Source organism: Pelophylax lessonae (genome assembly GCF_965119305.1).
Source record: "Pelophylax lessonae genome assembly, chromosome: 6".
Lineage (NCBI taxonomy): Eukaryota > Metazoa > Chordata > Amphibia > Anura > Ranidae > Pelophylax > Pelophylax lessonae.
The window spans coordinates 73686129-73711262 of record NC_138773.1 but is presented as its reverse complement, the minus strand read 5'-3'; the positions used below and the strand labels follow the sequence as shown (position 1 = coordinate 73711262).

The window sequence follows — 25134 nt, the reverse complement described above, 5'->3', positions numbered from 1 at the left end:
GGTGATAACCTGTTTGGCAAATCCTGGTGAAATTGTTTTTTTTTTTTTTTTTTTCATAAAGGCTGAATAACATAAAAGCTAAAATATAGAGCATCAACCAGCCAGATCAGACAATTGTCATTTATTATTCCGTAGGTACTCCTAGGCATGAGATGATCATCTCCCAGTGCAGACAATATTGCTTTACTTAGGCTACTTGCTAGTTAAGGATTCCATATATCACCATCCTGAGGCTGGTGTTATTTTTAGGGGTGATCACCTGTTTAGCAAATCTTTGTGAAATTATTTTTTCTCATAAGGGCTGATAAAAAAAAAAAAAAAAAAAAAAAAAATATTGCACAGTAGCATAAAATGTGTTATGCATATTTGTTAATTTAAGAGATACAAGGTAGATTTGGTAAGATAATGAGCAATAGAACCAAAATGAGAAACTGCTTTATGAATTGACTCTAAAGTGACGATGACATTGTCATTCTATTTAGTTTTGTTTGCATATACTGGTTATATTTTTATGTGCAGCATGGATCACTGACTTGTAGATATAAATCTGTAGATTTTGCAGTAAGGCACATAGCACTCTGTTTTTGTAAAGAATCTTACACTGCCTGGTATGTCCGCAGGAAAACTGACAGCTGTGAGGCTTTCAATCAGGATGAATCGCCATGTGAACCGCAAGGTGAGCAGCAAAAATAATCTTTTTAGTCTTCTCTACTGTGAACATGCTTCTGTGTTTCTCTGTCAATACGCATCCTCTTTAAAGATGACCCTGACACTGCAATAAAACGAGTAAAAACAGCAGCACCCTGAAAGAAAGAGATTTATTGGTGACCTTTTAAGGCCCATGGTGAGGGAAATATTTGCTTTCAGAAAGAGCTACAGGAGCAGCTGATATCCAACACTGCCTGATATAGATAGATATTTTTACACCCTGTGCCACAGAAACCAGGTTTCTCATTGACGGGACACCACAGAAACCAGGTTTCTCATTGACGGGACACCACAGAAACCAGGTTTCTCCTCATTGACCAGGACACCACAGAAACCAGGTTTCTCCTCATTGACCAGGACACCACAGAAACCAGGTTTCTCCTCATTGACGGGACACCACAGAAAGCAGGTTTCTCCTCATTGACGGGACACCACAGAAAGCAGGTTTCTCCTCATTGACCGGGACACCACAGAAACCAGGTTTCTCCTCATTGACGGGACACCACAGAAACCAGGTTTCTCCTCATTGACGGGACACCACAGAAACCAGGTTTCTCCTCATTGACGGGACACCACAGAAACCAGGTTTCTCCTCATTGACCGGGACACCACAGAAACCAGGTTTCTCCTCATTGACCGGGACACCACAGAAACCAGGTTTCTCCTCATTGACCGGGACACCACAGAAACCAGGTTTCTCCTCATTGACGGGACACCACAGAAACCAGGTTTCTCCTCATTGACGGGACACCACAGAAACCAGGTTTCTCCTCATTGACCGGGACACCACAGAAACCAGGTTTCTCCTCATTGACCGGGACACCACAGAAACCAGGTTTCTCCTCATTGACCGGGACACCACAGAAAGCAGGTTTCTCCTCATTGACCGGGACACCACAGAAACCAGGTTTTCTCTATCGCTCATTGACAGACGTAGTCTTCTTGATTCTCAAGAGCTGGGTTATGTTGTCTCCGCAGGAGTAGGACTAGGCAGAATGACAAAACGTTCTGGCTCCACCTTAGGGGCAGTCCCTGAGGGTATATCCTCCCTCTCTCTGCTACAGGGAATCAGTTTTTTTCTGTCTAGTCAGGAGTAAGGACCTAAGTTCCTTGCTGGGATCTTTTGGTCCTGGCAAGACTTTTTTTCTTTAAGAAAAAGACATTTTTTAGGTAGTTTTTCTCCAGTGTTTTTTTCCTGTGAGATCTTCAAGCAAAAATGCCGGACTGGGCGACACTTGTGGTCACCCCAGCCGGCCTACGAGCGCGCGCAGACCATGGCATTGCGCTTGGTCGGCCGCGACATATTCAAGTAAGTATGCGGGGCCGGGCGACGGGCTGGATGTTGAGATCCAGTGGTCACCCCGGTTTCTGCCTACGAGCGCGTGCAGACCAGTGCGCTGGGTCGGCCGCGACGGAGTCCCAGTAAAGGGACTGACTTTGCGAGTTAAAAGTCTCGCTTGGACGCCAGGTACCAGAGAGTCGAGGCGTCCACAAACCCCCACCCCGGTGGAGAGGGTATTGTGAAGAGAGGGTGCCTGTCGGTTCGGTATGGTGAGTAAACGTTCCCTTTTTTCCTCATTATGAGGCAGTATATATTATGGGCCCCTCCATATATGGTCAGTATAGATCTGATACTTACAAGTCCCCCTTGTAATACAGCATGTGTTTGTGGGAAGTGGACTTGGTTCAAGAGCTAACACTCTACCCAGCAGACTGTAACATTACAGCAGACATAGGAGGTATAATCCTACCTTATGTGCAGTGTATCTCTGTAGATCCATATGTCACCTCTTAGCAGAGTGCAGGTGGATGTGCTGGGAAGACGATATCGGCGGTCCGCCGCCATTTTGCCGTAGACCGAATGCATGTATGTCCTCAGGTCACGCCGGCCGCCATGTTTTTGGAGTCTTATGTCTCTTCTATGGGGGCGGCCATGTTTTGTGAGCCCAGCTACCTCGTGGAGGGCTGGGAATGCCGGAAGGCGTACACAAGGGGCGGAGCGACGCCTTCTGCCCGGGAAAAAGCAAACAGCTCCTTCCAGTCTGTGTAAGACAGACGCTGACTGCAGTTTGTTGGAAACTGCACTGCATCGGTTGGTGAGCCTTGGGGGTCCCTCTCTCTCTCTCTGGGATCGAGAAGCAGGTACTCTGAGGGGCGCTATTGCGCTAGGGGGAGACACACAAAAAAAAAAAAAAAAGAAAAAGTTTTTTTGTTTGCTGGCAAAGGTGTCCTGTATTAACATGGACTCTGCCACTCATGTATCTCCTCCGGATCCCCTCGAGGGGTCTGCGGGATCCTCCAGCACCCCATTGACAATTGAATCTTTGTCAGCTATTATGGAAACTTTTGTGTCCCGGGTGGAAGTGGCTTGTCAGGGACAGGGCGCAAGAAAGCGACCCCCGCCTAACCCCTTATTATCTGAAACCTCGGATTCAGACTCTGAGCCTATTTCTGCAGTTGCAGGTACTTCATCTGGTATTGGTGTCTCCGGTCCTGTCTCTTCAGACAGTGAGGAGGATGTTTCGGCATGCACCATAGCCCTAGAGGAAGCGTTGGTAAACGCACTCATTATATCTGTTCAAGAGACTTTAAGGTTACAGGGTATTCCATCAAAAATAGTTGAAACTGAGATCCCTTTTGGGACTAAAAAACGCATCAAAGTGGCGAAGGTTTTTCCATTGCCCAAATGTTTTGGCAATCCAATCGAAGAAGAATGGCGTCTGCCAAAACGCACTTTTAATATTTCTAAACGCATTGACAGGCGTTATCCGTTTGAGGAAACCCTTATTAAGAAATGGACAGAACCACCTGTGGTGGATTCCCCTATTGCTAGATTGAATAAAGCCACGGTTATTCCTTTAGAAGACGCTCCGTCTTTTAAAGATCCAGTGGATCGCAAGATAGAAGCTATGTCTCGCACCATGTTTTCCTTGATTGGATCAGCTTTCAGACCAATAATTGCTATTGGTCTGGTTTCGCAGGCTGTAACTGAATGGACCAAGTGGTTACGCCGGGACTTAGAAGAAGTCCCTCAGGCGGTATCAGATTTGTTGGAACAAATGATACAGGGGTTACAGTTTGTATGTGATGCGGCGTTAGACGCCACTCCATTAATGGCGCGAGCATCAGTCTCAGCAGTGGTTCTCAGGCGTACACTGTGGCTAAAAGGTTGGTTAGCCGACCAAGGTTCCAAAAAAGCATTGGCTAATATCCCCTTTTCAGGAGAGCGTCTATTTGGAGCCAACTTAGATGAGATCATTAAGGATCTCACCGGTGGAAAAAGCACCTTTTTACCGCAAAATTTTAAAGGTAGAGGAACTCGTCAAAGACGAGGGCCTTCTTTTTCTGCTCACAAGAGGTTTTTTCGTCCAGCGGGTGAAAAAACTAAGTCCTCCAAAGCTCCTGCAGGAGGCGTCAGGGGTCGTTGGTCGGGCAAGCAAAAGCCCGCCCCCTCCAGACCTGAAGATAAACCATCCAAAGCCTGAAGGTGCGCCCCCACCCATAACTGGGGTGGGGGGACGTCTTCGCCGGTTCCCGGATCCATGGCTTTCCAGAATCCCGGACAAATGGGTTTGCGAAGTCATAAGGTCAGGGTACAAGATCGAGTTTCGATCTCTCCCACCGGCGCGATTCTTCCCTTCCAATATCCGACTATCCGCAGATCGTTTAGAAGATGTGCGGAGAGCAGTCACAGATTTACTACAACAAGGAGTGGTAGTCCACGTTCCTTGGACAGAACGGTTTCAAGGGTTTTATTCAAACCTGTTTACAATACCCAGGAAAGAGGGCAAAGTGCGTCCAATTCTGGACTTAAGAGCACTCAATTCTTTCGTCAACATAAGAAGATTCAGAATGGAGTCCATTCGCACGGTAGCAGCCTTCCTGCATCCAGGGGATGTCCTAGCGTCCATAGACATCAAGGACGCCTATCTTCACATTCCCATTTTCGCAGGACATCAGCGTTTTCTACGCTTTTCCGTAGAGGAGAACCACTATCAGTTTGTGGCGTTACCTTTCGGTCTCGCCACGGCTCCGCGGGTCTTCACAAAGGTGTTGGCCCCAATGTTGGCACTTCTGCGCCAAAGAGGTATATCGATTCTAGGTTACCTAGACGATCTTCTGCTTCATGCAGAGTCTCCTCAGACCTTGCTACAAAACATAGAAATTACTATGATTTCTTTACAGGAATTCGGGTGGCTGGTGAACCAGCAAAAGTCATTTCTGGTTCCCACCCAGAGGCTCGAATATCTGGGTCTAATTCTAGACACAGTCAGGACAAGAGTTTTTCTTCCGGTAGGGAAACTCCGAAAGATTCAATCAGCAGTCCAGTTGTTACTGTCCAACAGCTGGTCTTCCCTTCGGACTTGCATGAGGGTTCTGGGGTTGATGGTGGCTTCATTCGAAGCAGTCCCATTTGCCCAGTCCCATACCCGAATTCTTCAGCAAGAGATTCTTCTCAGATGGAATCGGAATCCGGAATCCCTGGACAATCCGATACGATTGAGCAAACAGACCAGAGAGTCTCTGGTTTGGTGGCTTCGGTCTCCAATGCTCAGCCAGGGAAAGTCATTTCTGCCAATATATTGGATGATAGTGACCACGGATGCCAGTCTATCCGGATGGGGAGGAATTCTTGGTCAGTTATCTGCCCAGGGACTTTGGTCCCCGGAAGAATCCAGGTTACCGATAAATGTATTGGAACTGAGAGCGATCAGACTTTGTCTGATTCACTGGACCGAGCAGCTCCAGGGCAGCCCGGTTCGGATCCAGTCGGACAATGCCACGGCCGTGGCTTATGTCAATCACCAGGGGGGCACCAAGAGTGTCCGAGCGGCCAAAGAAGTGGCTTGCATTCTTCGCTGGGCGGAACGATTTGTTCCAGCAATCTCTGCGGTGTTCATTCCGGGGGTGGAGAATTGGCAGGCAGATTATCTCAGCCGTCAGACCCTGGATCAGGGGGAATGGTCCCTCCATCCAGACGTTTTCCACCAGTTGTGCCTACGGTGGGGCACCCCGGATGTGGATCTGTTGGCATCACGATTCAACAGGAAAGTTCAGAGATTCGTGGCTCGCTCCCGCGATCCTCTAGCAGAAACCGCAGACGCACTGATCGCCCCGTGGGGGCAATACCAGCTAATATATGCCTTCCCTCCTCTCGCGTTACTGCCAAGACTTCTACGCAGGATAGAGGAGGAAGGAATCACAGTAATCCTGGTAGCTCCGGACTGGCCTCGTCGAGCTTGGTACGCCGACATGGTCAGACTGGTGGCGGACGTCCCATGGAGACTTCCTCTCAGGGAGGATCTACTGTCTCAGGGACCGATCTTCCATCCTGCTTTACGATCGCTGGCTTTAACGGCCTGGCTATTGAGACCCAGGTGCTGAAGGACAAAGGTTTGTCAGCTTCAGTTATTCCTACTCTAGTTGAAGCAAGGAAAGCGACTTCCAGAAAGATTTATCATCGCACATGGAAGTCCTACATTGCATGGTGTGAACCTTTGGGGTTCCGTCCTCGGTCTTATTCGATTAGTCGAATATTGGCTTTTCTGCAACAAGGGGTTGAGCAGAAACTGGCCTTGAGTACTATCAAGGGTCAGGTCTCAGCATTAGCCATCTTCTTTCAGAAGCCTTTGGCTACTCATTCCTTGGTGCGGAATTTCATCCAGGGGGTGCGACATCTGGCTCCGCCAGTGCACGCGCCGTTACCCCCCTGGGATCTTAATTTAGTGTTGTCGGTTCTTCAGAAACCTCCCTTTGAAGATATTAGGGAGATTCCTCTACCCACGTTGTCCCAGAAGGTGGCCTTCTTGGTGGCTATTACTTCTGCACGCAGGGTGTCAGAACTGGCCGCATTATCTTGTCGTTCACCATATCTGGTGGTTCATAGAGATAAGGTGGTTCTTCGTCCGAATCCATCCTTCCTACCAAAAGTGGTTTCAGAATTTCATCTGAATGAAGAAATTGTATTACCTTCCCTGTGTCCTAAGCCCAGTCATCCTCGGGAGTTTGCTTTACACTCCTTGGATGTGGTCCGGGCAATCAGGGTATACTTGAAAACGACAGACTCGTTTCGCAAGACGGATTCACTTTTTGTGATCCCGGATGGACCCAAAAAGGGGTTGCCTGCATCTGCCGCGACCATTTCCAGATGGATCAGACAGACGGTAGTGCAGGCTTTTTCTATTAAGGGTCGGGAGCCCCCGTTCCCTGTTAAGGCGCACTCCACTCGGGCACTTAGTGCGTCATAGGCCTTTCGCCATCAGGCGTCAGTGGTCCAGGTGTGCAAGGCGGCTACCTGGTCGTCGGTGCATACCTTTTCTAAACATTATAAAGTTGATGTAATGGCATCGTCTGATGCCTCGTTTGGCCGCAAGGTTTTGCAGGCCGCAATTTGAGGAGACCAGTGGTCTACCTCGAGGGTTTTTTCCGTTGGAAAATTTTTCTTTAGTCTCATTCTTTGTTTATAATGAGCCTTTAAAACTTCTAGTTTGGCACCGGTTGGGCCTTCTAGATTGGATTTGATTTTGTCAATCCCACCCCTCATTTGTGGCACTGCTTCTGGATGTCCCAGCTCTTGAGAATCAAGAAGACTACGTCTGTCAATGAGCGATAGAGAAAAATGGATTTTTGTAAGAACTTACCGTAAAATCCTTTTCTCTTAAGCTCATTGACAGACGTAGTACCCGCCCCTCTATCATTGAGTTGGGTTGGGTTAAATTCTCTGTACTGCTTTAAACAGAACTGATTCCCTGTAGCAGAGAGAGGGAGGATATACCCTCAGGGACTGCCCCTAAGGTGGAGCCAGAACGTTTTGTCATTCTGCCTAGTCCTACTCCTGCGGAGACAACATAACCCAGCTCTTGAGAATCAAGAAGACTACGTCTGTCAATGAGCTTAAGAGAAAAGGATTTTACGGTAAGTTCTTACAAAAATCCATTTTCTCCTCATTGACGGGACACCACAGAAAGCAGGTTTCTCCTCATTGACCGGGACACCACAGAAAACAGGTTTCTCCTCATTGGCCGGGACACCACAGAAACCAGGTTTCTCCTCATTGGCCGGGACACCACAGAAACCAGGTTTCTCCTCATTGGCCGGGACACCACAGAAACCAGGTTTCTCCTCATTGACGGGACACCACAGAAACCAGGTTTCTCCTCATAGCACTGCTGGATAATACACTCTCGCGTCCCCCTGGGTAACCGTTAGCAACTCTGGCATTCACAAGTTAATACTTTACTTCTTGGCTCAGTCAATGATCAGTCCAGGGGTATGTAGTTGTTTTTGGTGTTTTTATTCTAAATGGGTATGGGAGAAGGGAAGAGTGGGATACTCCAATTTAAACTATTCACAATGGATGAGGATTCCTGTCTGAAGATGCAGCCAGGCTGCAGATTCACCTTGCCAATAGATGAATTCGGGGTAGGTCTCTGTATAATTGACTTGTTTGGGTAGATTATCTTCAGGATACACTCCTAGTATCCTCTTTCACTCATCACACTGACACCCATCCTCTGATTATCTTACACCGGGGTTGACGGAGTGACTCATGCAGATAGCAGAGGAGTGAGGCAGCAGTGACTTTGTGCTCTGCATCGAGACAAGTACACACTAAAGGAAAATGCTTTGTTCATGTTTCATGTTTACAACCACTTTACACTGACCGCATGCATACACAGATACAAAAAAATTGCAGTGTCTCTTTAATTGCTTGGGTACCTTTTTTAAAGTGTTTATAGTTTCCGCTCACATGACTGCCCGCTGGTCTCTTCATCAGATCTAACAGCTACAGGGGGAGGCGCTGAGTATCCCCCTCTGACATCAGCTGGACGAGGAGAGGAGGAGACCAGGGGGCAGTCACATGAGCGCTCTGAAATAAGGTATTAGGCAGCGTATTTTTATAAATCCCATACACTGGGGAGCATCATGTTCTCGAACAGAGGGAACTATAGAAAGCATACAGTTATTTTTACGGCAGGAGAGGAGGATCAGGGAGCTGACAGGCAGGGAGGTGGGAGAGTACAGAGGAGAGAGCAGATGACGGAGGCACGTAAACTGACCACAGTGGCACTGGTCAGCAGCCATGATCAACCGTGGTCAGTTTACAGGGAGGAGGGCAGAACCAGGAATGTCAGCCAGGTATTTCAGGTGATACAGGGGGCTAAATTGCACAGCACAAGCACTGTGCTGTGTAACATGCTTTAAAGAAACAGGATCTATTTTTTTTTTGTTTTAGGTAACAAACACTTTAAATGTGTTGTATGCCCAAAAAAGGTTCATCCAATGCAAATGGTGCATCTGGTCCCCATGCTTCTATTGTCGGCAATTCCTATCTGTCAAAAGGATAGCCTGGACTTGCTAAATATTACAGCAGCCCCTTTTGTCAAAAAACTGAGCGCTTAGGGCTCATTTACATTGTGTTGCTTCAGAAGTGGCTGATGGGCATTCAAGGAGACAGTACTGGGGCCCGCTAAATGCCTGTGTGTTTTTTTTTTTTTTCTTCTCAAAAGTCAAACAGGGTTTTTTAAATGGGATTACTATGCCACAAACCTAGTGTTTTTCCTCGTCGTTTGAGCACAGTCCCTTTCACTTGTTCAGTGGCTGTCCTGCCCATGGAACATGATAGGAGGTAAAATTGTGGTCATGGCATGTACTGTATACAACCTCATCCAGCTGCTGTGTTATTTTAAAGTGGAGGGGTTGGTAAAACTACAGTTTATCTATTTTGCCGCTTTCCAATTGCAAGTTTAAATGAGCCCATAAACAGTGTTTATTTCTCTGAATCATGCTTCTGAACAGAGTTTACAATGTAATATTATTCATTTAACATTCTTCATTTGCAGATCAAAGGGGTGGACTTTGATGTGCATATATGTCAGTTAAAGCAACCTTACAGCCCCTTTCACACGGGCAAACCGATCCGCTCTGCCTGACCGTTTTGTAGCCGAACCTAATCGTAAGGTCAATGCATTCCATTGGATGGATGTAAACTAACTTTTTTCCATTTTACACCCACCTACTTCTGGGTCAGATTTAAAAAAAAAAAAAAACACACATGTACATGTGTGTGTATATATATGTGTGTATATGTATATATGTATGTATATGTATGTGTATATGTATGTGTATATGTGTGTATATATATATATATATATATATATATATATATATATATACAGAGAAGACACAAATGGGTCATCTGCCCAGATCAGCAGGGGATCTGTGAGCGGAATCTGCCCTATGTAAAAGGGGCCTACAATTCATAAAAAGTTTTAACAAAAGGTGTTCCTTTTTAACCCCTTATTTACTTTTCATTAAACCCTTCTGGACCTAAGGGGTTAATCCTCTGCACTGCGTAAAAAGGCTGTTTTAGCCTTTCTTCTCTGATCCTTCCCTTCTTCCACAGCCCCCAATCCATTTCCTGCTAAGACAAAGCCTTGGGGGCACTCTGCACATGCTCAGTTTGGTGTGTATTGCTAGATTTTTTTTTCTTGGGAGAGTGCATGTGATCAGCACAGGGCCAATCAGCACTGTCCAGACAGAGGGTTAGGGGTCCTACAGCATCGTAGTACAGTCAGGGGAGAATGAAAACTCCTACAAGCTTTAAGCAGACACTGATAGAAGTCATGTTATATACTGCTGATGAGAAAAGGTATTTAACAGCTTATATTTACTAAACTATTGTATTTCCATGCTCTGTGTACTGTGGGAGATCAGATATAGTGAATGCAGGGTCCTGGTTCTAGTAACACTTTAATGTTAGGACTGCTAGAATATAATGGCTCTATCAGCAGTGGCAACAAGCCAGTGACAGAATCGCTAATAGAGCGGAGAGAACACTCATCAGCTCCTACAACACTTCTCCCAGCATGGTTTTGCTCGATCGCTCTGCAACGTTTTAGCAAGTTGGGATGCCATAGAAGCAGGTTAGGGCTCTCTTCAGCGACCCTGTTGCTATTGACTTGACACCAATGATAGGATCGCCAGTGTGACATGGGCCTTAGGAGCCTTGCAGACTTTTCTTTTGGCACGAAGATCACATCTATTTTGGAAATTGGATTTCAGTGATTACATATAAACATTTCTAAAAATCTGAAAACCCCTTGGTAAATCCTTAGATCTTTATTTCCAGCAATTGCACCTTATCCTATATATTCTTTGCATTTAGCAGTGTGTACAATACTAATCAATCTATTATCTTACGAAGCCACCATATTACCATACATAAGGGAAAGTTATTGACTAGAAGCTAGATTTAATTAAAGCATAACCTCCATCTGTTCTTTTTAGGTACCTCATTTGGCTTAGAAATACAGAGGCTTTCATGTACGGACTATATTTATGTGATGAGGAAATCACTTTCCGCCACCTTTTCTATTTGGTAATTTCATGCCTGGCTACATCAGTTGGAGTGTCTTGCTGAGATTCCTGTTCTTTGTACGTAGAAAAACTCTTCACACCATGCTGATTACACTCTGATGTCACTTGAAAATTGAATATTTTTATCTGCTGGCAGAGATCTGACAAGCAGGTGGCATGAAAGACGGCCAATTATTATGTGACTGCAGCAATGTGAATCCCCCTTCTTAAATCCAGAATATTTTGTCTGTAGCCTCTTTTAGGTTACGTTCACAAAGGACGATTTTTTTGATGTCCTTAACAGCATGCAGCTGGTATGAAAAGTCAATATTTCCATATTGACCTTGTTCACGCTAGGCTGCGTTAGAGAGTGTCGTTTTCAGTACATTCTATAATCCACTCTTCCCAAAATCAATTTTTGTTGGATACTGTGCAAATATCCTTCAGCTGTTTTCGATATGGGTTGCCGCAGGCTTCCTTGTTCAGATCTGACTTTAAAGAAACCCCGGTTCCGACCACCCCATCTGTGGTTGAGTCACACCTTGCACAGTTGCTTATGCCCCATACACACGTGCAGATTATCTGCAGACTTACCAAAACCATATAATATGAGGTCAAACCTAAACACTTTCAATTTGTATGCAATCCGGCAGGCCCTTGCACTACATAGAAAAGGTAAATCTGCAGTCAAAAGTCTGCAGATAATCTGCACGTGTGTACGGGGCATTAGGCTAAAGAACTTGCTGGTGGCTTTGGAGGCTCCGGCCAGGAGTCTGGGTGGGCAACTCATTCCGATGTTTACCATGGCCAGAACGGTGTGGCGGGAAGCCAAGAAGATTTTGGACTTTGGGGACATTGACTCAGCTTTGCCTCTTTGGCATAACCCAATGTTCCACAGTCTTCAGTTGTTTCTGGATTCTCGGTTCTGGGAGAGTAAAGAAGTTATTGCCTTGGGGGATGTATATGAGGGGAATGTCCTTATTTCTTTTCAAGCGTTACAGGGTAAATGTGATCTTCCCAAACTGCCTTCTATAGATACCTCCAACTTCGTCATGTACTCCACTCCCAGTTTGGGACTAATGACTTTGGCCTTTCAAATTATCCGCTGATATGAGTTCTGCGGTCCCAGGGGGTTTATCTCCACAATTCATTTACATTTAATATCTTTTGCAATTAACAGGACCCCACTGCATTCCCCACTAAATGGCAGCAAATTATCCCCGATTTGTCTGATGAGAACTGGGAGGAGGCATGCTCCTCTCATCTCTCAGTATCTCCAGCAGTCAACAATAAATTGATTCATTTATACATGTTTCATCAATCCTATTTGACTTCAGTCAGGCTGCACGCAATGCATCGCTTGCCCGCGGGCGGACTTCGCCCATGTCATGTGGCTGTGCCCGGTTATTGCCGGATATTGGCAACGGATGACTGATGTATTGTCTGTGATCCTATCTGTCCCAGTCCCATGCACCCCACTGATTTGTTTGTTCGGGGTGCTGGATGAGGAGCTGTGGCCGAGGCATACTAGAGTTATGCTAATGGAGACATTATTAATGGCCCGTAAGGCAGTTGCTCTTAAATGGATTCAGCCCAATCCTCCCTTGGCTCTTCTGCCTTCACTATATCACATGCATGAGAATATCGTTGAGAGTACTGGTTACCTTACTGCGGAGTGTTTTGAACCTGATGGGTTTTTTTGGGCTGCTGGCTTTGACACTCCCTGATAATCGTAATGTTGAATCCTTTTGTTACTTGACATGCTTGCTGACCCTCTAATGTGATGGACTGCTGCATACTGGCTGTTGTGAAATTCATTGTAATATGTTGTACCGTTATTTATTTATATATATATATATATATATATATATATATAATATATATATTTCTTTATTTATTTTGGCGCTCATGTTGAGTGCTTTGTTCATTATACCAAAAGCTTTATCTCCTTTAATAAAGAGTTTTAAAAAAATGCAGAAACCCACCCAAAAAAATCCCCAGCCAATTAAAACCCAAAGCAGTTTTGTTGCTATACTCACCTTCATTCTGGAGGTTTCCCTGCAGTACTTTTCCTCCACTAGATGTCTTCCAAAGTGATGTCCAGTTTCCTGGAGATAAGGATGTCATGGACCCACCTTCAACCTGTGACTGGACCATGAAAGGAGAAGCAGCACAGTGAATCAGCTCCTCTTTCTTGGATTATACAGGATTTATATAGCGCCTACAGTTTGCGCAGCACTTTAAAATCTAAAGGAAAATGGTACAGTTACAATACAAAAAAATTAAAAGGTTAGGCGGGTCCTGCTCATAAGAGCTTACAATCTAATAGGGTGGGGCAAGTGGTACAAAGGGGTAAATACTGTGGGGGATGAGCTGATGGAAAAGTTAAAAGTTCAGTTGTTGTAGGTGTGATAGGCTTCCCTTAAAAGATGAGTGTTCAGGGATTGCCTAAAGGTGCCCAGAGTAGGAGATAGCTGGACAGACTGGGGTAGAGCATTCCAGAGGATGGGAGAAGTTCTGGAGCTCTGCTGTACAGGGACAGCAAAAGGCTGTTACCGAGTCAAACCTGTAACCCCCACCCCTTTGGTCTCGCTGTATTTATCTCTATGGGCAATGAGCTATCAGTGCCACACACAGTCAGCTCAGCGGTCTGGGGATTTGCAATCCCCTTTCTTCTTCCCCTCCTTTCTGTAGGGCTTCCGGAACAGGACCAGAGCAATTGCAAATAGTCATTGCGGCCACATGCGCGCACTGACCAATCGGAGTCGCTCAGATTTGTCCTGGAAGCCCCATGGAAAGAAGAACAGGGAATTTGAAATTAGTGGACCACTGCACCGGCCGCGTGGGTGCTGACAGCACATCCCCCATGGAAGTAAGTACAGTAGGGACTTGGTCGGTAGGAAGAGTGTAGGGGGTAAGTTCACCTTTTAATTTTTTTCTGGAAAGGGAAACTTACACTTTTAATAATTACAAACAAGCACTCATTTGTGTCCTTTATATCTGCCTGGAATTCAGCTCTAAAGACAACCAGTCCCAAATAGGCTTATGCAAGTGCAAGTGTTGGTAATATCATCCATAATTTGCTATATATATATATATATATATATATATATATATATATATATATATATATACACAGGCTTACCTATAACAAATTTATAATTTCTCTCTTGTGTAGCTTAAGTTACCCTGAGTCCCGGTTCACACTTCTGCAATGCGGGAACGCTGCGAATATGCAGCGTGTTATCGCATCCACACCCCTGGCAGTTCACACTGCCATATGCGATACACAGGGGGTGTCAATTAAAAGGTAATGACACCCCCAGTTGAGATCGCATATCGCAGTGCGATCTGCAAGTTCGCAGATAATCGGATCGCAGTAGTGTGAACCACCATGCGATCCGATTCTGCTGTGGATAAAAAAAAAAGGGTCATGTGTGTGTTTAGTGCGATTGCGGTGCAAATTCAGCCATACAAAGTGTATGGCTGAAACTTGCACCGCACAGAGATCGCATGTAATTTAGGAGCAGTGCGCTCCGAATTACATGCGATCTCCGTGATCGCACGAATGTGAACCGGCACTGGGAATAGATCTAGGCTCTGGGATTCAAACTGCCCATACATGTTGACATTTTATTTTTACAATCAATGTTCAATAGCCTTTAACTTTAGACAGGTCAGCAACTTCCAGGTCTCAGGTGCTGCTCACCTGATTTCAGCAGGGGGAAAATATAAATCCTTTTTGGACACTCCACAAAATGTATAATTTCAGACTAAATGTTTAGTTTCTTGCTTAAGCCTAATTGTGACTACTTATAGCAAGGCAGAACCAGATTATATTTTGATATTACCTGTGCTCTCCAAAAACGAAAGTACACACAAAGTACCTATGGTTTGAGGGAGGACATGCATTGTTTGGCACCTTCGCTTCATTTTTTTAGGGGACCCGCACCTCCATTATCCAGCTTCAACACCAAAACCCTACCACCATCATGGGTGATGAGGTCCTAGACACAGCATAGAGGATGATCAAGTACTACTCACTAAGGTCTGTGTGGAGACAAAATGCGAGTGTCAAGGTCTAGTAGTAGATGGCCAAATTCAACTGGACTTGTTCCGTAATGTTGGAAGTGGTATCCCTGCTTATCCAAGAAGCTTCTATGGTTCTGAGCGTTCAAGCTGGCAGATTTCTTTTGGGTGTCTTCCCAAATATCAGTTGGTGGAACCTTTTTTTTTGTGGAAGGCCACTATTTTCATCTGGAAAAATACTTCTCTATTGGATCATGAGTCAATGGGTTTTGGGCTTGTAGCAATGGGCAAATGCAGCTTGCTTCCAGTGTCATTTGCTTGCATTTAACATCAGTTTGAGAGGCTTCGGAGGTCATTGAGGGTTCATTGACACTTGACTTGGAAAAGTGAGAACTGGACACCTTGGTGCTAGGAAATCCCAGAGAAGCTGAACATAAAGTATCCAAATGTAATGACCACTTTGCCACCCGGACTGAATGGCTAAAGGGTTGCAGCCCTCATAAGATCGGGGAATCTTTAACTGTACAAAAACGAAGGGCTCAAATGCCTAGTGCATTCTCCACAGCACTTTATTAAAAGGTAAAAGATACAGACTGTACTCACAAACCAAATGTAAACCATAAAGTGTCATAGATCCAGAAGCCAGCCCTCAATCACCACTTTGTTTTTTTGCTCCTTTTGCAGCGCTATTGTATTTTGACAGCAGGTACTTCCCCACCTTCTGGTATTCCAGCAGGACCGTTCCACAGAAGCTGGTCTAATGACTGACTTCTGTTGAACAGATGGGTACACATGTACTAAATTTTGGCTGGTCTCTGTTGAACTGTCTACATTTTGATGTGTATACCCAGCGTTGGTCTCTTATACACATTACAGTAAACCCCCCTCCATTGCGGGGGTTACGTTCCGGACCCAGCCGCAAAAAGTGAAAATCCGCGAAATAGAAAAACCCTATTAAAATGCATTGTAGGCATGTTTTTTTTACTGTCACTGTACGTGTAAAAGCATTTTAAGGTCTTTAAACACACTTTTAAAACAATAGAAACTAATTTAAACACATAAAATATACTGAGAGACATAGCAAGAGCTATGGAAAACACAAAAATATTAAATTTTTAATGATTTATATAGTAAAATAACATTACAAAAAAAAAACGCAATATACCGGGACCACAAAAACGGAACCGCGATGGAGCGGGGGGTTTACTGTACATCGTACCCCTGTATTTCCTGCCCTTTGAGGTGGAGGTGATCCACATTGACTACCTTTACAACAAGTGGAATGGTGGCTCCCATGTTTGACCAAATTCATAGACCTGTCCTTCTTGTATTTTCCATATGGCATTTATTCTCATTAAATGTACACTACCATCAAAAACAAATGCTGCCAGGGAAGCAGAAGGGTTAATTCTTGTTTTATTACTGTAATAAGTCTCATATTTGACTGTTGGGAAAGCGGAGCAGCGGGGTAGTAATCTCGCTTCCAAAAGGCTATTGAAATCCATTTCATTTCACTCGAACTTTATAATATTGCAGAGAGCACATTGGGCACCGTCACAATGAAACCCATCTCCCAGACAAGCACTATGATATGTGTTTAGTGGAGCGCCAGCTAATATATGCTAATTCCTCGCACAGCGATGATCTCCTTTCTCTCCTTCTGCGCTTGGATTGTGAGCAGAATACGCTATCGTCTGCATTCTATTTATAGGCCCAATTGTCTAGAGAATGAGAAGCTTTCATCAAAATATTCTCATTTTATGCCTCGGTGTAATTCATTTTTAATTCATTTTCTCTCAGCTGGCTTTCTTTTTTCATTTTTTTTTTTAAACACCAGTAAGGTTGGCCCCTTGAAACCTTTAATTATATTTTGAAGACATACTGTAAAATGACTTATTTTTGCAATTAAGTAATATTTTTTTTTTCTACACACATTGCATAGTAGTTATGCTGTTTGACCATTAGGTGGCAGTGTTCTATTACCCCCAATTAAATCTGAACTCCAGCAACAAAAACGTTAGTTGAAATACATTTCATAATCACAAAGGATATAAATTAACTTTATTTGCACCAAATGCCAATGCAAATCCAGGTATTGGCTTGTGAATTAGCAGTAACCTCATCACTGGTGCTGTACATAACTTGTGCAGAGAGCAGAGCTGTGGGAGGTGCCTAGCAAACCCCACCCTCCACAGGCTGCCTGTAGAAACTACAGAAAGGGGTGGAGACTTGACCAGTCACCCTGCACAAGGGGAGAGAGCAGCAGTGACCAGTCTTTATTATAGGAAGCTCCTGCACAGAGCTAGTTTCACATTAGATTACTGCACAGATCTAGAAGTAATACACAAAGTGCATCAAGATTCAAGAAAGAATACACATGGCTTTTGTATTTAGACAATATTTGAAGTTTTGAATTTTAAAGTTCAACTTTAATGTTTTGTAAAGATTTGTTCCTGGGGTGTAAATGGTCAGTGGTCTATAAAAAAAATGTAAGGGCTTGTTCACATTGCTGTCAAGTTTTGTCTGCAAGGAGCTGCGATAAAAGGGGGGGTGGTATGATGCACATTTCAACGCATCGCACTGTTTTTCTTTTCTTTTGTAACTTTATTTGATGACACTTCAATGCACTGGGGTAACGTGCAATGCCTACTTGTGCACTGTGCTAATGGCTACTTGTGCACTGAGCCATTTTGCCATGGCTCCCTGCATGGCACCTCTGGGCTGCATTGCCGTGCAAACGGGGCACATAAACAATTGTTTTTTGTGTGCCCTAGTCTTATCCAGTGCCGAAAAGCCAGTCACCACAATATGTGTGGCTGAGACAAAGTGTAGTTCAAGCCGTTTTGTGTTTATTAAAAGTGTAGCTGCTGACTTTTAATAAACACAAACTCGCCTGTCCCACGATCCAGCAATGCGGGAGCCACGGTTCTCTCCTCCTCCCCACGGCGCCGGCATCACAAGTGTGGGCACCCTGCTGTGACAGCTTGCAGCTTCACAGCCGGGTCTGAACTGCGCATGCGCAAGGCGCGCTGTGCTTCCTTAGTGGCTGGGCAATCTTCTGGGACCTGTGACGTGTCCCGGAAGATTGCAGGGAGGGAGGGGGAGAGAACTTCCCAGGTGGCACAAGTGGGAGTGGGTACCTGTCAAAACTAGGGTTTTTCACAGAGCAGCCCTTATCCTCCTCTTTTGGGGTGCCCCGGCATCGCTTCCGGCTCCTTCTCTTTATCGGGTGCCCACACGGAAAGCCGATTTCCATGGAGACACCCGTGCGGGTACGTTTATTAGTCCTGCTGCTGTGTCCATTGGCACATACAGCAGGACTCTGCTCCACCCCCCGTTTGTATAGCTGAATTTGCAACGCAATCAGGCCAGAATGGTACAGGATCCTTTTTTTGGTACGCATTAGAATTGGGTTGCATAGGTTTTCACACCCATGCTATCCAAGTCCTGTCCGATTTCACAGTTCGTACTACGATCTGCGAACTGATTTGGGGTGTCATTTACTTTCTATTGACAACCGCAGTGGTTCGCGGAGTGCAGTGTGAACTACCTGCGAGTTAGATGCGATGTGGGAACCCGCACCGGAATCATTCTGGTTCCCATTTTGCATATGTGTGAACCTAGCCTCGGAGGTGACATTTTGCCTCCTGAATGCCTATCCTTTAAAAGCCTGCCCACACTGCACCATTAGACATTGTTGCTTGCAGTCCCATTCACTTGAATGAGTTCTGTTTCGCTGCGGTTCCAGCTGCCAAACGTGCTGTGAAGTATACCTTTTGCTGTAGCTGTGAAGCGAATTATTGCCGGGACCACATGCGTACCGCCTCCTCCGTTTGCTATGTTAGGTTGGTGGTCTTTTTACTGCCCCCCTGACTACCAGGATAAAATAATTTTAATATTTGCCCTCTATTCCTGTTCTGGTAACTTCTGATTTCTCATCTTTTTTTACCATCCCAGAGACAATCTCAAGGACAGTGTTTCTCAAGCTTTTTTCAGTCAAGGCACCCTTTAAAATTATGAACAGTCTGGAGGCACCCTCCAAAATGATGCAGTCTTGAGGCGCCCCATTCTAAAATGTAAAAACTATTCTAATTGTTTTACATAATGCAGCAACATCTACACACGTAGGACACCCAACCTTGGAGGTGGTTTATTCTTCCAAAGCAAATACAACTTTGCAAACTGATACAGACTAGTATTGCAGTGTTTTTTCTCCCTCAATTTTTCTCCATCACTTAGCTAATGAGACCCCAAAGCTGATGGAGAGAGGTAAGGAAAGGTAGAACAAGGATGATATGCAGGCAACTGACATCCTCCTTATCAAATAATGTAATTGGTCACTTACAAGGTTGGCCGCTAGAAGGTTTTAATGGTGCACAATGATAACCTGTGGCTTTGTGTAACTGAAAGGCAGGTTTCATCCACCCACCAGCTTGTATACAATTTTGGGGCAATTTTTAGGCCTTTTGCCAAGGCACCCCAGGGTGCCTGGACAACCTGGTTGAAAAAGGCTGCTCTAGGACAGTGGTCCTCAACTCCGGTCCTCAGGGCTCACTAACAGGCCAGATTTTAAGTATTACCTTGGGGAGATGCAGACTAGAGTACTGCAATCACTGAGCAGCAAATTATATCACCTGGGATGTAATTCAGTTATCTTGCAAACCTGGCCTGTTAGTGGGCCCTGAGGACCAGGGTTGAGGACCACTGCTCTAGGACACACAGAGAAAGGTAAATTTCCCCAACGGGGACTCAGACGCCCATGCAAAGACAAGGGTCCTACCTACTCTATCCAGAGCTAAAAGAAAATATTTTGGCTTTTAATATACTTTAATAGGTAAAAAGAAATGTTTCTGAACTCTGTTTTGTGTATTTTCCTCTTAGAGAGTCAACCATCTCCAAGGGAGGTTGAGGAGGTGGAACTATTGAACAAAGCTCTGGAGAAAGCATTGAAAGTGCGAGGAAGTATTAAAAAAGAGTCGCCTAAAACCCCTCCCACTACGCACACAATGCCGGCTTCCTCAACCACAGAGAAGACTGTGAAACCTTTACAAAAGATTGTAAATACAGGGACTAAACCCAAGACCTACCAGCTGAAGCCTCCATACAAGACTATTCCAGAGAAGAGAAGGGTCAGAAGTTCTGCAAGTCCAGCATTTACTAACACTGCCAAAGCACCTCCATTACGACCGCAAACCTCAGAAAAAGCCAACGATGGCACAGACAGACCAGCTGAAAGTAGGAGTAATAGTGGCAAAGACAGACCAAAATTAACTGCTAATGCTGCCGGATCACTGCCTTTAAGGCCGCTGACCTCGGAAAAGAGTAATGATGGTAAAGCCCGGCCAACAGAAAGCAAAGAAGTTCCCATCAGGACAGACAACACTTTAGGTAACTTGCGACCATCTACAGCTCCAGAAACTGAATATGTTGCCAGCAAATCAACAGCTGCAAATGTGAAGTCCTCCAAACAAGATCAAGTGAGAAAACCGAAAGCTTTGACCCTTAAAGATGTAGGGTAAGATGCAAAGTGTAATCTAAATGCTTTGGTTTATCCATGTGAAGTGTGCTTACTTCAGAATCTACAGATTCTACAATCGTGTTTTTATTTTTATATATAAATACACACATTATTGCCAAAAGTATTTGGATGCCTGCCTTTACACCCACATGAATTGTAATGGCATCCCAGTCTTAGTCCATAGGGCTCAATATTGAGTTGCCCCCCTCTTTGCAGCTATAACAACTTCAACTCTTCTTGGGAAGGCTGTCCACAAGGTTTAGGAGTGTCTATGGGAATGACTAACCATTCTTCCCGAAATGCATTTGTTAGGCCAGGCACTGATGATGGAGAGAAGGCCTGGCTCGCAGCCTGCTCTCTAATTCATCTCAAAGGTGTATCAAGTTAAAGGATAAGTCCAGGCAAAACCTAACTAATGCTAAACCTGCTCTGTCACATTCTAAACCTAATCTTTCTAACCCTGTAAAGCAAAAATCACTGTACCTACCTTTTCTATATTCGATCTGGTCCAGGCTCCAGCAACGGAAGCTCTGTACAGAAGAGGACCGACAACGGCTGTGAAATGAATGAGAAGTGACATCACCCATAGACATACTATGGGGCTTCCTTTGTCAAGTGCCTCTCCTGCACCCGCTTCCACGCTGAAGCCAGCGCTGACAGCTCAGAGTGGGACCGGACCGGATCGGCTGCAGAATAGGTAAGTACAGTGATTTTTGCTTTACAGGGTTAGATCGATTAGGTTTAAGGTTAGAATGTGGCACAGAGATCCACTCCTCTATCCCTGCTTGTGATGCCCTCTGTACTGCATCGGGAGGCTGTTGGTTCGACCCACGCGGCTGTAGTCATTTTGGCCTCCTAAAGAGTACTCGGGGGGCCATCCATTCATCCACCTGTGGTTGCTCTCTCATTACAGAAGGCTCCTTCTTTTCTTCCTAACTCAATTGCAGAAGTCTTTAAAGGGCAACATCAGCACCATCTTGCTCAGTCTGCAATATTTCTGGAAAACCCTTAATGCCCTCTAAGAACAAATCGGCGGCCACGTCAGGGGGTAAGAAGGCGTCCGCTCAATCCGCCAGACGCCAGAGTCCAGACGCCATTTTGAATTAGCTCAGAGTGTTGCTAGCGGACATGCAGATGGCGGCAAACCCGTGAGCTTCTCAGCCGCAACGGGCGGCACCGCAGGCAAGTGATATTGCGGTCATCCTCTCGGCCATAGAGCAGAGAAATTCTCCTTATTGGTCCACATTGACCATCTGGCTGCGTAATGCAGTCTCATCAGGGCAGTGTTGGATAAAATTACGGGCAGACTTGGATTTCCACCACAGAGAATCTTACTGCCCAACATGATGCTGTCCTTCACACATTACAACGCACTGTCCAAACCCTGGTGGCTAAATCTGATGATGCAGAAAACCACCTTAGGAGGAACAACGTCAGAGTCCTAGCCCTTCCAGAGGGGGCGGAGGGGAATCACCCAGCTGAGTTTGCAGAGACCTACTTCAAGACCCATCACAACCTGACCGAGGTCTTCCCAACATTTGTGGTGGGAAAAGTCCCACAGAGTTCCAACTGGCCAGGCCACACCTGGGACTCCATGGTAGCCTTTCCTGGTGAGGTTCCTCAATTACAGAGACCGTGACCACATTCTTAGTGAGGCCCGCAAGCATCCCACCCTCTCATATGAGCACACGACGTTGCATCTTTATCCTAATTTCTCAGTGGAATGGCAAAGGCGTTGCAAGACCTTCAGATGTCAGAAGACAACTTCGTGACCGGGATATTAAATACTCCATGCTCTACCCAAGTTGCCTGCGGGTCCAACACGGCGGATCTGAAGTTTTTCGATTCCCCTGACGAGGCTGACACCTTGCTCCGTACCTTACGTTAATCCTTGCGCCCAATTTCCAAGTTGTGCCCATGGCAGTTGTTGCTGTTCCATGGTCTCTTATTATCAAGTTCCAAGGTTGCTGAATCTATAACGCTAAAGCTATAACCCTTTTACAAGGTACAGAGCAGTGCTGATCTTCTAAAATGGTCATGCACAGGCAGACTTCTCTGACCTGATGCCCGTCCTCCTCCTTCACCCACACGGTCACCTTGCAGGACTGCCTGGATGTCTCCTTTGCTTCTCCCTATAGCATGTAGGTTGGCCTTCTATATTCTGAGCATGGATAAGGTTGTCCATCCTGCTCCAGCGCATTCTTACGTCAATCAGAGTTGTCCTCTGCTGTGGTAGGTGACATTTACAGTTCGAGTTTCCTAACCCCCCTTTTGTTCGGAACTTTGTGGGGTCGTGCCCACCTTTGTCTGCTGTCCTAGCTCAGACATAACCTGGACTGTAGATCCCAGAACTCTGTAACTACGTAGACAATTTTGTTTCCTTTTTTTTTTTTTTATGATTCGGGATTTAAACTGCCTTGGCTAGTTTGTTGGAGAATGCTAAGCAGTAGGGAGTTATTTTTTAAGTTCTTGTCAACCATATACACCCGCTTCAGATCTGCAATCTGCTTCTCCTCCTGATCTGCTGCCTCCCTTCCAGTTACTTGTATGTCCTCAGGCAGGCGCGGGTTGGTCTCCTGTCCTTCTCTGCTTCCTCATTGCTGGAGTTCATCCTGTGTGGCTCCCTCCTGGAGCTTCTTGGTCTGTTACAACAACCATAGACATAGTTACTTTCCTGAAATATACGTGACCTGAACGACAAAGTGAAGAGTTCCCTGCTTTTTAAATAACTGCAGCCCCAAAAACCACGTCTTATTCTTGCAAGAGAGACTCCTTTAACAGGTAGCAAAGTTCTGTGTCTCAGAGCGTGGGTCAAGCAGGGGTTCCAAGCCACTTCACTTATGCAAGAGGAGTTGCTATACTCCTGAATAAGTCACTCCCTTAGTTGGTGGAGCAAGTCATTACTGATCTGGGGGGTAGGGGCTGCTATCCAGTCCTTCCCCAATCATAAATCCCCAGGGCCAGATGGTCTGCCAGGAGAGTGGTACAAAGCCCACGTGGGCCAATTGGGCCCTAGGTTACAGAAACTTTGTGCTCATGGTTTGGAGGGGGGACAATTACTAGATAGTATGTATCAGGCACAAATTGTGTTATTGCCCAAGTCTGGCAAAGATTTAATGCAATATTCTTCTTATAGACCCATATCCTTTCTGAATTATGACCTAAAGATCCTCACTAAAGCCCTAGCCAAAAGGATAATGCACAGGTTACCATCAATTATCAACATTTACCAAACTGGCTTTATGCCTGGCAAATCCACTGATGTTAATATCCTCGGGGTTTTCACACATCTCCAGCTTCAGCCTGAAGAGACTGCCTTGAGAGTCTTGGTAGCCTTTGATATCGAAAAGGCTTTTGACACAGTCCAATGGGGTACTTGATGTAGGTGTTCGAGCTCTTTGGTTTCGGCCTGGTCTTTCGGAAGTGGATTGAGATATTATACAAAGTCCCTGCAGCTAGCATTAAGCTAAATGGCAAGTTGTCATCTCCCTTTCTAAACCAGAAGGGGACAAGGCAGGGGTTCCCTCTTTCCCCTGCCTTGCCATGGAACCGTTGGCACTGAGGGCATCCGAAAGGTAGCTGGGAATCTTATGGGCTCCATTGTAGTTAAGGTAGCGCTCTATGCAGATAATTTTAATAATTTTTATGGGACCCTGGCCCTTCAATTTTGGAAGCGTTAACGGGTCCTGAACCACTCTGTGGCCCTTTCGGGTCTACATACTAATTGGGTTAAATCCCTTGTGTTACCGATTGATCAAGGGGCTAAAAGGCTGGCTGACCCCAATTCTCCTTTGGGCAACGACTATATTTAAATATTTTAGGGATCAATATTTCTCCAAACACTAAGGGTTTTAGACATCCTCATTTGTCCCCAGCTCGTCAGTGGTTTAAACAGAGATTTAAAGCGTGGTCACATCACCCTTTATCCCTTATCGGGAGAATTTAATTAAAATGAAAATCCTTCCAGTTCTATTATACAGCCTTAGGCACGCCCCAGAGTGGCTGCCGAAATCCTTTTTTAAACAATTAAGATTCACTTATAGGCTGCTCCTTATGGCAATCCCAACCAGTCAGATTTAGCAAGAAAGTGTTTTTTTTTATTTTTTTTATACAGACCTAGGGCGCAAGGGGGCTTGCCCAGTCTTTCATACCTATTATTTGGCGGCCATGTCAGGTTTAGCCTTAGTTAGGTTCTGCCTGTACTTCTTTAAGGTCAGGACTCTGCAGGCCAGTTGTTTTTCCAGCCCAAACTCACTCATCCATGTCTTTATGGACTTCGCTTTGTGCACTGGTTCAAATCATTTGGTGGAGGGGGGATTATGGTGTGGGGTTGTTTTTTCAGAGGTTGGGCTTGGCCCCTTAGTTCCAGTGAAGGGAACTCTTAAGGCATCAGCATACCAAGACATTTTGGACAATTTCATCCTCCCAACTTTGTATGAACAGTTTGGGGATGGCCCCTTCCTTTTCTAACATGACTGCACACCAGTGCACAAACATTCCTATAGATCCACTCTTAAACC

General features: G+C 45.3%; 2 protein-coding genes across 2 annotated transcripts in view; both read left to right on the top strand.

Annotated features, from left to right (window-relative positions):
• Positions 1-25134, top strand: part of ABCA3 (ATP binding cassette subfamily A member 3) — an 899850-nt gene that overhangs the window by 221239 nt on the left and 653477 nt on the right. The window lies entirely within an intron of this gene.
• The window catches only part of TEDC2 (tubulin epsilon and delta complex 2), a gene marked incomplete at its 5' end in the record, with an annotated part of 139666 nt that overhangs the window by 9366 nt on the left and 105166 nt on the right, over positions 1-25134 (top strand). The window contains 2 exons of the mRNA XM_082261682.1: positions 621-676; positions 19978-20611. Of these exons, the coding sequence (XP_082117808.1) occupies positions 621-676; positions 19978-20611 (690 nt within the window). The remainder of the gene's footprint in view (positions 1-620; positions 677-19977; positions 20612-25134) is intronic.